Source organism: Erythrolamprus reginae, chromosome 1 (genome assembly GCF_031021105.1).
Source record: "Erythrolamprus reginae isolate rEryReg1 chromosome 1, rEryReg1.hap1, whole genome shotgun sequence".
Taxonomy (NCBI): domain Eukaryota; kingdom Metazoa; phylum Chordata; class Lepidosauria; order Squamata; family Dipsadidae; genus Erythrolamprus; species Erythrolamprus reginae.
In genome coordinates this window covers 399,010,913-399,024,872 of record NC_091950.1, presented here as the reverse complement: position 1 = coordinate 399,024,872, position 13,960 = coordinate 399,010,913, and the positions used below count along the sequence as shown (strand labels likewise).

General features: G+C 45.1%; 1 protein-coding gene across 1 annotated transcript in view; it reads right to left on the bottom strand.

The window, feature by feature from the left end:
* Positions 1–13,505, bottom strand: part of TMEM132E (transmembrane protein 132E) — a 454,008-nt gene extending 440,503 nt beyond the window's left edge. Inside the window, exons 1-2 of the mRNA XM_070730351.1 lie at positions 13,420–13,505; positions 12,959–13,115 (exon numbers count right to left, since the gene is read on the bottom strand). Coding sequence (XP_070586452.1) covers positions 12,959–13,115; positions 13,420–13,505 — 243 coding nt within the window. The remainder of the gene's footprint in view (positions 1–12,958; positions 13,116–13,419) is intronic.
* Positions 13,506–13,960: the final 455 nt, after the last annotated feature.

The window sequence follows — 13,960 nt, the reverse complement described above, 5'->3', positions numbered from 1 at the left end:
AAGGTTTTAAAAACTTATCTTTGCCGACAGGCTTGGGGCCATTGAATTTTTAACATCCAGCCCTGGCCAATGATTGAATGCAGAATGTATAAAAAGATAAGATGAAATGTGGATGATTGGTTTTAAGTAGTGTTGGGCGAACTGAACTTGCATAGTTTCGGTCCGTGCTGAACTTGGCTGGGTTCGGTATACCAAACCCGATCCCGGACTTTTCCAGAAGTCCGTGTTTAGGTTCAGCATTCGATCGAACGCTGCGATACTATTGCAGCAGCGGGGGAGGGGCTGAGGCGCTCTGCACATGCCGGCTATTCAGGATCCCGGCCGACAGCTTCAAGCAGGTGGTGGACAGGAGGGAGAGACAGGGAGGGCTCCGCCCTTGAAGGGCTTTAAAAGGGCGGAGGGAATCCGGACCTTTGGAGCACAAAGAGGGAGGGGAGGCGTGGATTTCCCAAAGATCGGGGGGGTACAAGCAAAAGAAGGTGGGGAATCCCATTTCCCATTTGCTTGGCCCCCCATCAGGGGGGTAAGAGCCGCACCTGACCCTGGAGCCCACTTAGGAGCCTCTCACTTGTTCCACCGTGGCTCTCCTGCCAGCTGCAAAGAGAGGGAGGCATGGCGTCAGGACTTTCTGCCCGCTGTGCTCCTGGGGATTAGAGCCTGACCACCACCCCCAGCGCTTTGCCTCATGCCGGGCCAGAGGGGTGGGGAGGTAGGTTCTGCCGGCTGGCTATTCAGGATCCGGGCCAGCAGCTTCAAGCAGGCGGTGGGCAGGAGGGGGAGGCAGGGAGGGCTCTGAGGCTCAAGCCGCCAACTCGTCTTGGGGGGGACAGGAGAGGCGACTCCAGACCCGGATTCTGACCTCTCCCCCAGCGCTTCACCTCCCGCAGGGCCAGAGGTGTTGGGGTTGGGGTTCGGGGACCCAAACCTGAACTCCGACGTCAAGTTCGGCTGAACCCACCAAACCTGAAGTTCAACGGCATATAACTCAAACAAACAAACAAACAAACAAATAATAATAAATAAATAATAAACAAACAAACAAATATAGAGCATATTTTAAATATTAGATTTCTCATGTGTTTGGTATTTTCCTTTGTTGTGAGCCTCCCTGGGTCTACGGAGAGGGGCGGCAAATAAATACATACATGCATACATACATACATACATACATACATACATACATACATACATACATTTTAAGATGTGTGGACTTCAACTCCCAGAATTCCCCAGCCAACATTGTGCCTGAGGAATTCTGGAAGTTGAAATCTACACATCTTAAAATTGGTAAGCTTAAGAAATATTGCCTTAGAACAGGGATGTCAAATTCAAGGACCAGGAGGCACAGCCGGAGCCAGCCCATGGGCTGCTTAGATCTGGCCCATGGGGCCACCTTTGAAACAGCGAAGGACTGGCCCGCAGTTCCTCTGCCAGCAAAAATGAAGCTTGGGATGAGGAGGACGAGGAGGAGGAAGAAGAAGAAAAGAAGAAAAAGTAGAAGAGGAAGAAGAAGAGGAAGAAGAATTAGAAAAATTAGAAGAACTAGAAGAAGAAGAAGAAAGAGGAGGAGGAGGAGGAATAATAATTCATTATTAATTCAACTGATGCACTCTGAACATTGTCTGAAATTCCTGTGACTTCCATTATTCAAACAGTCAAAATGTGGCCCAGGGTGTGTCAAGTCTACTTGAGAGGCCAGTGAAGTACTCTGCCCCAACCTTATTCTTTTTCCTTTAATTTATTCCCCGTTCCCACGATCGATTTTCACATTCACCACTGCTGGAAACCTCCCCCCTCCGCCCCACCCCCGCCCTTCCAGACAGCAGCTGGGAAGATGCCTCTTGGTGTCAGCTTTGTCACATTTCAAAATGTCAGAGGGAGGTCAGATCTCCCCAATGATGTTTCTGTTCCACCTCAAGTCTTGTTAAAGCCAATGGAGAATGCCAAAATTAGGAGATCGAAAATTTCACACCAAATTTGATGTGTCAGATGGGTTTGATGTTCTCTCTCTGTCTATGTGCAGCCCTGTGCAAAAACAAGGAAACAAAATACAGCTATCACACAGTCAGGGATCAGCCTTCGTTTTCCTCTTGCCTTTTCAAGGTACAGTGGTACCTCTACCTACAAATGCCTCTACTTATGAACTTTTCTAGATAAGAACCGGGTGTTCAAGATTTTTTTGCCTCTTCTCGAGAACCATTTTCCAGTTACAAACCTGAAGCTTTAACTGGAAAAGGCAGGGAAAAGCCTCCGTGGGGCCTCTCTAGGAATCTCCTGGGAGGAAACAGGGCCGGAAAAGGCAGGGAGAAGCCTCTGTGGGGCCTCTCTAGGAACCTCCTAGGAGGAAACAGGGCCGGAAAAGGTGGGGAGAAGCCTCTGTGGGGCCTCTCTGGGAATCTCCTGGGAGGAAACAGGGCCGGAGAAGGTGGGGAGAAGCCTCTGTGGGGCCTCTCTGGGAATCTCCTGGGAGGAAACAGGGCCGGAAAAGGTGGGGAGAAGCCTCCGTGGGGCCTCTCTAGGAATCTCCTGGGCTGAAACAGGGCCAGAAAAGGTGGGAAGAAGCCTCCATTGGGGCCTCTCTAGGAATCTCCTGGGAGGAAACAGGGTTGGAAAAGGCAGGGAGAAGCCTCCATGGGGCCTCTCTGGGAATCTCCTGGGAGAAAACAGGGCCTCCACCCTCCCTGTGGTTTCCCCAATCACATGCATTATTTGCTTTTACATTGATTCTTATGGGGAAAATTGCTTCTTCTTACAAACTTTTCTACTTAAGAACCTCGTCACAGAACGAATTAAGTTTATAAGTAGAGGTACCACTGTATTGCTTGTTCAGCTCGCCAAAGTGGGAGTGGAGAATATAAATGAAGGTAACAGGCTTCACTTATTTAAAATATACATTCTGGCTTTGCATCATAAACTAACTAAATGCTAGGAGTTCTCATAATTGTTTTACCCACACAAGAAGAAACACCCTAACCCCCAACCATGATTAAAATAAACAAAGCTTATCAATCTGGCTAAACAAGTGATGGGAACCCAGCTCCCAGAATTCCCCAGTCGGTATGATTGACGGCTACAATCCCCGCCCAGCTGAAGGGCTCCAGGTTGAAAAAGATCAGATCTGATCCAAGCAGCCACCAGAAAACCACCTAGTCTCTTGCCAAGAGTAAATCCTAATTAGTGGGCTTTACAATCTGCATCTCCTACGAGCTGCTGGATTCTGGCCAGGAGGATAATGAGTATATGGGCAGCGGGAAGATTGCACAACCCTTTTAGAATTGAAAAATGCACACATTTTTCCTTCAGCACTTCTGTGCCATCAATAGTCTCTGAAAAATGTTAAGTGAGCATAACATTTTTTTTTCTGCTCAAAGGGAGTCCCCGGGGATTGCTCACAGCCACCCTGCTCTTTCTCTTATGCACAAGCATGATTCATAGTAGCCACCATACGTGTCTACCCCACGCCCTTGCATGGGGTGCTTCATGGGAAGAGTGGTTTAAATTAATGCTGGCAGAAAAATCCCCTTGTATTTTTTTTTTTTTTTTTGCTATAAATCCTTACTCAGTTTGATAAAAGAGAATTCCCTGTAGAAATTACACACACACACACACATACAGGGGTGGGCTACTGCCCTGACAGGGGAGGGAACGCAGTGGGTTAGCAAAAATGGAGCTCCACCCAGAGCACCCAATTTGTACACATTATACATATAGTTAATAATATAGTATATCACCTTCTGTGGGGGCCTCTTATATATAAAAAAGGTCAAATATTATACACAACATCAGGATAGACATAACCAGCTGAGGCTGAGGCTTCATCTAGTGGTGGCAACATTTACCTCCAGTCCTGAACAGGATTAGAAATCGGGACCACGGGGAGGAGTAGCAGCTTCAACTACTCGCTGTGGCCACACAATGACAAGTGCGCAGCAGCCCGAGCAGGATGTTCCTGGGTGTGGATGAGAGGCGGCCTGCTATTGGTTCATCACTAGTGGTCGGGATGAATCCTAGAAGGTGATTGGTCAGTGAGCGTTCCCTGTGCCTCCACTCTTCCTATTGCTGATAGTTGGAGGGATTGTGAGGGGAATGTTTATGTTCGGATGGAGGCAGCTGGCAGCGGGCCGTATAAATGGCTCTGCGGGCCGTATCTGGCATGTGGGCTGTAGTTTGGGGATCCATGTTTAATTTCCCCACAGCACACCTGACCATGTCTCACGGCACACTAGTGTGCCGTGGCACACTGGTTGAAAAATACTGCTCTACACAATAGAAATACCAACTTCCCCTGCGAACATTCCCTATGAGAACTACGTGCCTTGGAACCTTACTTTCCAGATAACCCTCGTATATACAATTTAACTTTATATAATATTTTGCCATTTGCAGCTTCAGTGATCACATGCCTGTCATAAGACTGTTTTCAACCAGGGTGGTTGCAGTCACAGTTCAAGGCAAAATTAAACTGTTGGAGAATTTTTCCTTCCTGTAGAAGAAAATGAAATAAATTTATATAGGTAGTCAACTTAGAACAGTTCATTTGGAGCAGTGCTTCTCAATTATTTTCTGTTATGCACCCCCAGGGGTGGGCTGCTGCCCGGACAGGGGGGGGACGCAGCGGGGTAGTGAAAATGGAGCTCCACCCCAGAGCACCCAATTTGCACTGAAAGATGTTGAAAGAAAATGCAGGGCGTCCTGCATAAGCCACGCCCACAGTGTGATAGTCAAAATTTTGGTAGCCCTTCACTGTGCACCCCCCTAGGAAGAAGTACACATTTCAGGCCCCTCCCCAACTCTCCACCGGGACAATTGTTTGCAATATTTGGCACATTTTCACTGAAAACACCCAGGTGACTTATCAGCGTGATTGGGGTGTAATGCCTTAATTTATTTGGCTTCATGCTGTCCCCTGCAACATTTTTAGACACAGTAAACATAACGGTCTTTCCTGGTCTCCCACCGTAGTCACAGTGAAGCCAAGTGCTACATACGCTTCATCATATTTCCTTGTCTTAGCTTTCGGGAGACTTACATTTGTCTCACTATCTTCGTCTCTCTCCTCCTTTCTTTTCTTCCCTGTTAAATATTTTTCCATGGTGTCTCTTAAGGGTTTGTTATCTGCACTTCAAATCCCCTACTCTGTGTTGTGTGCTATTGTTCAGTGCAAGAAAACCTCCTACTCCCTGCAGCAAAGAAAGCAGGTTCCCAAAGGGTCACATCCCCCCCTGGCATTGCTCCGTGCCCCCCAGGGGGCCCATCCAGTGAAGGGCTGAATCCTCGGAGAGGGGCGGCATACAAATCTAATAAATAAATAAATAATAATATTAATCTTTCAGTGCAAATTGAGCGCTCATTTTCGCTGTAGCCCACCCCACTTTTTGAGAAGCACAGATTTAGAGTATGGAAGGATATAATTGCGGTTTACCAGATATATAGGAAGGGGCTGTTTCTACTCAAAATAAAAAGTAAGTTAGATTAAGAAAATCTAGGCTGTATGGAAGCCTTCAGAGCCAACCACTTATTCAAGTTCTCTGCTACAAATCCATCTAATACAGCATTCTGGCTCTCAGTATTCACCATTGATTTTTCTGTTTTCGCTGCACAGCTTGATTTACCAGCCTGGTCAGTGGTTGGAATTTTACTCAATTGGAGGTTTTAAATTTTGTTGTTGGGATCCAATTCCCCTTTTCTTTCCCGCATGTTTATCTTTGGCAGCTTCCTGGCATTGCCTAAAGGGTAACTTGATTATTTTTCCAGGACTGCTGATAAACTACTCTTTCATATACGCTTGTGCGGACAGACACACAGACCGGCCTCAGATCGGGAGATTATTTATGGCTCCCAGTTTGACAACTGCTGGAATCAACCTCAGACAACATAGGTCTCCAAGTACGTTGTAAAAACTTTGATGGAAACCATTTGGGGGTTGGGAGCTCATAGGAAGTTTCAGACAATACAACAATGGCTTTCAAGATATATTTATTTATTCATTCATTCATTTGTCCAATATACAAATACATAGGAAGAAAAATAGACATGTGGTAATATATATAAGGGTAAAAGTGAACTTAGAGGAGAGGATATATGAAAGGAAGAGAATATATATGATAGGTGAAAGAAAGGAAAGACAATTGGACAGGGGACGAAAGGCACACCAGTGCACTTATGTACGCCCCTTACTGGCCTCTTAGGAACCTGGAGAGGTCAATCGTGGAGAGTCTAAGGGAGAAATGTTGGGGGTTAGGGGTTGACACAATTAAGTCCGGTAATGAGTTCCACGCTTCGATAACTCGATTGTTGAAATCATATTTCTTACAGTCAAGTTTGGAGCGGTTCATATTAAGTTTGAATCTGTTGCATGCTCTTGTGTTGTTGCGGTTGAAGCTGAAGTAGTCATTGACCGGTAGGACGTTGCAGCATATGATCTTGTGGGCAATACTCAAATCGTGTTTTAGGCGCCGTAGTTCTAGGCTTTCTAGGCCCAGGATTGTTAGTCTATTTTCGCAGGATATTCTGTTTCGAGTGGAGGAGTGAAGGGCTCTTCTGGTGAAATATCTTTGGACATTTTCAAGGGTGTTGATGTTGATGGTGTTGTGGAACTTTAGAAAGAGATACAACTAAGGAGAAATCTGTAGCAGATGATTTTATGGGCTATGCTTAAGTCATGTTTAAGGCGATGTAGTTCTAAGTTTTCTAAACCTAGAATTGTAAGTCTAGTTGAGTAAGTTATTCTGTTGCAAGTGGAGAAGTGGAGGGCTCTTCTCTTCTTCGGAAGAGTTGTTGCATTTTTACAATCTTTCCTTGAAATGACCGTGTAACAACAGTCACATGTCAAACCAAAAAGTGCTGCAAAAAAAAATAATCCAGTGAATTTTTTCCAGAGAACCTGTTCTTGTTTTACCCCACCCCACTCAAGCACTATTCTCAGGGGAGGACTCCAGCGGAGAAGGAAGGAGAATTATGTCTGGTGGGAGGGGAGAAGAGCATTTAATGGAATTACACAAGGGAAGCTTCAAAATTCAGAACGATGTCATTCCCAGAAGCTCTGCAATTCTGAAAAGAGGAGGTGTTCATTGAAAGTATTTTTAATCTACTCTTCAGCTGAAAAGCCTACCAGTGCAAGGAAAGCAGTCCTGGACCACACTTTTAAAAAAGACACGGCAGCAAAGGGAAAAAAATAATAAAAGAGAATTGGAAGAAGAAAGCCTCAACAATCCCTAATTCACACCATGCAGCTTTAACTTTGGGCCTCTGGCAATCAGCCATGTCATTAGAGATGAACGTAAGTGTTCAGTTTAAATCTGCACGTTGTTGGATCGATATTTATTTATTTATTTGTTTATTTATTAGATTTGTATGCCGCCCCTCTCCATAGACTCGGGGCGGCTCATAATAACAATAGAACAATTCAAGACAAATCTAATAATTTAAAAACATTTTTTAAAAAGCCGTTATTAAAGCAGACATGCACACAAAGATATCATACATGAATTGTATAGGCCTGGGGGAGATGTCTCAATTCCCCCATGCCTGACGGCAGAGGTGGGTTTTAAGGAGTTTACGAAAGGCAAGGAGGGTGTTTATTTTTACGTGAAAGGACCGCCCTTTGCTTGCAGCGCTGCTGCGGTGTCCTTTCACATAAAAATAACAATGTTTATTTTTACGTGAAGACCTCCCTTTGAAGGAGCTGGGGAATCCCTCCCACGAAGAGATTCCAGGGGGGGGAGCCTTGACGTCACCGGCAGGTTGCTAAGGATGCCAAGGTGATCACTTCCTGGATTCCATGGAATCCAGGAAGTGATCACCTTGGCGTCCGTAGCAACCTGCTGGTGACGTCAAAGCTCCGAACGCGACTCCAAACTTTGCCCGAAGTTTAAAAAAAAATTGAGTTCGTGTTCGGCATACCGAACACCGCAAAATTCAGTACAGAGCCAAATTGTGCGGGTTCGGTTCGCCCATCACTACTCAAGAGTGAGTTCTTTTGGATACATGCAAGGGTGAAATCCAGCAGGTTCTGATAGGTTCTGGAGAACTGGTAACATGTTTATCTTTGCCCTTGCCTGCAGTCAATTTTAGTGCGGCCTTGCCTGCAGTCGAGTTTAGAGCGGTTTACTTTAAGTTTGTTTGCAAGCTACACGTGGCTGGACCTCATGGATCCTCAGACTGGTTTACTGGTGACAATCTGCCTTCAACTTGCCCTTCGCTCTCTGTTAATTACTGGGGATTCAGTTGGGTGTGAAAAGGGACCTCTTTTAGGCCATTAACAGTCCTCATGTTCACACTAAAGCGAGTGCTTTGCTCAGTAGAGAGTTATTGAGTGTGAATCTCACATCGACACCTCCCTGTGCTCAGTTGGTTGATGGCAAAAAAGGAAGAAAAAAACATTACACAACAACAACATCCAAATCCCCAAGAATGATCTAATCCAGGGGTGTCAAACTCAAGGCCTGCGAGCCAGTTCTAGCCTGCGAGGTGCTTCGATCTGGCTTGTGGAGCCTCTGCCAGTGAAAATGGAGCTCGTGGGGGGCTGTGCGCACCCCTCCCATGCCCCATTTTTGTCTGTGACAGTCTACAGCCCTCTGCTAGTTAAAATTGGGTTATGGGGGGCTAATGCAGTCCTCCCCAAGCTCCATTTTTACTGGCAGAGGGCTATCAAGGGCCCCAGTGGCCCAGTGGTTAGAGTACAGTACTGCAGGCTACTTCTGCTGATCACCAGCTGCCAGCCGTTTGGCAGATCAAATCTAATCAAACTCAAGGTTGACTCAGCCTTCCATCCCTCTGAGAGGAGTAAAATGAGGGCCCAGATTGTTGGAGGCAATATATGCTGACTCTGTAAACCTCTTAGAGAGGGCTGTAAAGCACTGTAAGCGGTATATAGATCTAAGTGCTATTGCTATTGCTAAAAACAAAAGAAGAACTGTTTCCCCTTTTGCATTTGAGCATTTTCCTTGACTGAAAAGGAGAAAGGGAAAGAGGAAAACAAAAGAAAAAGAAGGAAAGATGGGGAAAGAGCAAGGAAGGAAAAAAAAAGAAAGGGGAAGGAAGAAGAAAGGAGAATGAAGTGGGAAGGGGAAAGAAGGAAGGAAAGAAGGAAGGAAAGAAGGAAGGAAGGAAGGAAGGAGATTATAATGAAAGGGAGGGAGGGTCTCAGAGAAGTCCTGCCTTAGCACTTTGCCACCACAATGCCCCTGACACAGGTCCCATGTTCCACCCACCATGGCCATGCCCACTCTCAGCCACGCCCTCTGGTCCTCCAAGGTGAAGCACTACCCCGATGCAGCCCTCAATGGAATTGAGTTTGACACCCCTAATCTAAAGGTCTGCAGCTAAAGTTACACAAGGAAACAACTTGCAATGCACATGTGCACGAGAAATATTGAGGGAAATACTGAGGTCGGTAGATGGTGTTCTGTCTGGACGGGTCCAATAAGAAATTAAAGCCACACACACATTCAGACATTTACCATATTATTGGTAAAAACAAATCCAGGCAAGAAACTACTTAACCTGAAAGAATTTCATGCTGGATGCATTCTGGCTAATGAGTGGAGATAAGAGAGTCCGGGATGCAAGCCAAGAGTCATTAATCTCAGTCTCTGGATATTTCTGACAACTTAACAAAGCTCAGGGAAACTGGTATGAATCAAAGTCTGTGAAAGCAGAAACTTAGCTCGGCTTCGATTTCACCACCGCCATGATGATAAACGTTGTTTGCCACGCCCACTTCCCTCCCAAACTGTCCCTTATATACTGACAAAGTGTGGTCAAGTGTCCCATAGATCTATTAATGCCAAGAACTCCTCCGTTTCAGGTACTCATGCCTAGACCTCATCCTCCTAACTCTTGCATCTAACAGGGGGTCCTGCTCAGTGAAGGGCTACCAATATTTTTACTACCACACTGTGGGCATGGCTTATGCAGGAGGCCCTGCATTTTCTTTCAACATCTTTTAGTGCAAATTGGGTGCTCTGGGGTGGAACTCCATTTTTGCTATCCCACTGCATTCCCCCCTGTCCAGGCAGTAGCCCACCCCTGGTCCTGCTCCTCTAATTCCCCATTATCCTCTGACTCACTCAATCCCATCACTGGGGGTGTTACCGCCACTGGTGGTTCCTCATTTCTAACTCCCCTTCATCTCACTCTCATGAAGGCAAACAACCCTCCCCCAGTGGATCGACCTCTAGGGAGGCACAGGATGCCATAATTGCCACAGCAAAATGAAGCAAGGGAGAGAATTTTCTCAATGAGACAACCTCTATTGTATTGAGATCTCTCCTTTTATTGTATTTTACTTTTCCTGACATGTGGTACAGAATAACCAATTCGCGAACGCCACATACATTAAGCCATCCTCCAACTACCATTCACTCATGCGCTGTATAAGGCAACCTCCTCGTGACTTCCCTATAGATAATTAACAGAAGCTCCATTCTTTGCCTTTTCCTGGATTGTGTGTTTACTGGCGATTAGCAAAGGAATGAGAGTAGGGCATATATTTCCTTATATGGAAGTTAGCTATAGGTTTTCTTCATGCTGTATATCAAGTTAATTATTTTCCACATGGTCATGGATTCTGCAGCTTGCTTACTCAGCCTGGACTCTTGCTCCCTTTCTATAGAGGAAGAATAAGGTTTTATTCAGCACCCAATTAGGCTAAAACATCACCCTCCAGTAATATTCCATCCCTATAAACCTATGATTACAACACTCTCAGACTCAGGTGGCAAGAACACGGGCCTGCGACACCAGTACTCATCCATCTCTTGATCCTCAAAATCTGTAACCAGCTGAGCCAGATGTGGACCACTCACAATATATGGTGGTCCTTTTTGATGGATCGTTTTTATGGATAAACGTAGACCTGCTGTCCACAAACCAGGAACGATGTAAAACAAAACATGGCTTATTTTTTAGAAAGGAGCAAAGGTGGTATTAGGACTGGATGCCCTGCTGACTGAAGGCAGGAAGGGGTGTGTTGGAACGAGCAGGCACTTTGTTTCTACATGTGTGAATCTGACTAGGACGGTGGTAATTGAATGAAAAGTCTCTCTTTTTTTTACCCCATAAGCTATTTTCCTGATGAAAATTGTTCTCCTTCCCTGCTGTCATCTACCTTGTAATATATCTGTAATGTTTCTCCCTGCTGGTAAAAGATCAGATTTGGGAAAAAGGGACTTGCAGTAAGAAAATGACACTTTCTACAAGATTATAATTTCTCCCCCTTTCCTTGGCTTCCTTTCCATTTGATACACAGAGAAAGGTCCACCATGGCGGTGTGCTGCCCATACTTAAATGTACACATCAAAACACACATATGTGATTTGGGAAGGAATACGATGATTTGTTGATACTGTACTTTCATACTCAATATGAGAGTTGATGATGTTTTTTAGCTACATGGCCCAAATGTCGCAAACCATACACCAGCAAAATGGGAAAACCGCCTTCAAACAGAAATAATTCAAGTGATTGTTTATGTGGCTGGGAATACAGGTAGTCCTCACTTTACGGCCATTCATTTAGCAGCCATTTGAAGTTGCAACAGTACATAAGTGATTCATGATGGGTTCCCATACTAATGAACCATCATTGCATTCCCACAGTCACATGATCAAAATTCGAGCGCTTGGCAACCGACATGCAATTATGACTGTTGGTTTGTCCCAGTATGTTCATTCATGTTGTATGGCTGTAGTATTATTATTATTATCCTTCTCATCTTCTCCACTGTCAAATAGGAGCCAGAATGCAGAAGGAAGCTTGTTTATTAACTTATTATTATTATTATTATTATTATTATTATTATTATTATTATTATTATTATTATTATAGCAATACAACACAGCAAACGAGATCACTATGCTGGATTTCATATTTCATCACCAGTCAGACACTTCCCAAGCACCTAGGACTGCGTGATGTAGCGGCGAATTATGTTTGCCGATCCCAGTAAAGCGGACTTTTGCAATTGACAGATGGAGATTTTGTCAATTCCGATGGTTTTCAAATGTCCGCTGAGATCCTTTGGCCCTGCGCCCAGTGTGCCAAGTACCACTGGGACCACTTTCACTGGCTTATGCCAGAGTCGTTGCAGCTCGGTTTTTAGATCTTCGTATTTCACTAATTTCTCTAGCTTATTTAGTTATTGTCATTGTCATTGTCATTGTCATTGTCATTATTATTATTATTATTATTATTATTATTATTATTATTATTATTTAGACTTGTATGGCGCCCTTCTCCAAAGACTAGGGGTGGCTAACAGTAGAACAGCAACAAGTCAGTATAAGTAGAAAAGTATAGTAGAACGAACTAACGCCTCAGAACTCTGATAGCTCAATTTATGCTAGCTGTCAACAGTAACAGCCAATCCAGTTGAAGGAAACTCCCTCTTCCTAAACCAACCAATCCGGGGCGCTTTGGCTGTTGCCAGGGACGTAACACCCACTATCCCCTCTTATTGATGTTGCTGATGTTGCTGTTGTTATTGTTGTTGTGAGTGGTCCATGACCAGCTCAGTTAGTCACAGATTCTGAGGAGGATGAACCGGGTCTGTCTTGGTATCCTAGGCTAAGTGACAACTGAATCAGAGAGTGAGGGAGAATTAGAACCTGAGAAACCTGAGGAACCTCCAGAGACTGTAGAAACCCCGATGATGGAATCAGAGAAGGAGAGAGGCCTTGGGAATCAGGAGCCCCTATTAGATGCCCAGGTCAGAAGGTTACGAAGTAGGCAATAGAATCCCTTATGCCACCTACCCGGTCACATGAACATCAACTCACCCCCCCCCCCCGAAATAAGCCACACCCACAGTGTGGTGGTAAAAAATTTGGCAGCCAATCACTGGAACCCACCCACCCCGGTTTGAGGAAGTAACAACAGAGTTGAGCAGAGAATTCCAGGCGTTGACCACTCTGTTGCTAACTTGTATTTTCTGCAAATAGAGTTTGGAGCAGTTTACCTTGCGTTTGTATTGATTGTTTGCCTGTGTATTATTGAGGGTGAAGCTGAAGAGGTCATTGACAGATAAGACGCTGTAGTGGACAATTTTATGTACTATGCTTAAATCAAAGCGCAGGCGGTGCAGTTCCAGATTGTCAAAGCCCAGAATTTCAAACCTGGTGGCATAACAGCCGGGGTGGCACAGCAGGTAGAGTGCTGTACTGCAGGCCACTGAAGCTGACTGTAGATCTGTAGGTCAGCGGTTCAAATCTCATCACCGGCTCAAAGTTGACTCAACCTTCCATCCTTCCAAGGTGGGTAAAATGAGGACCCGGATTTTTGGGGCAATACGCTGGCTCTGTTAAAATGTGCTGTTGCTAACATGTTGTAAGCTGCCCTGAGTCCAAGGAGAAGGGTGGCATAAAAATCAAGTAAGTAAGTAAGTATTTTATTATGGGCAGCAGGCAGGCAGGCACTTACCTTTTTGCCCATTTCCTGGTTCCAAAAATCTGGCGCGCTCGCTCGTACGAACTTGCGGGGAAAACAGGGGCACGCTCCCGGTCCATTCCGGTACGGCCAGGATTGGGGGCCTGCCCCTGCTTAAACCCAATGCCTTGGGTGGGAAGAAGCGGCTGGAAGAAACATCTCATGCATCCAAGGCGTCTCTTCTTTAAAGGAGGCATTGCTTGAGAGCTGTTGACTCATTGAAATGTCTGTGAATATAGGACTTGGTGCCAATGGCATGTTAGACTCCACAGGGCACCAGGAAGTAGGAAATTTCAAAGGAGTTCATAAGCACCCGAAGTAGTAAGAGCTACAGGGCCTAGAAGAAAAATCCCTCTATTTAATTAAGCAAACACATTAGTCATGTAATAATTATCAAGTTATTACAAAGTATCAGGATAGCTATAAGCTAAGGGATCAAACACAATTAAGGCGATGAGTACATCATCCAAGGTCCACCTGCTTTTATGTGTGGCATGGAAGCAGCACATTACAAAAAGAAAAGGACTTTGATCAG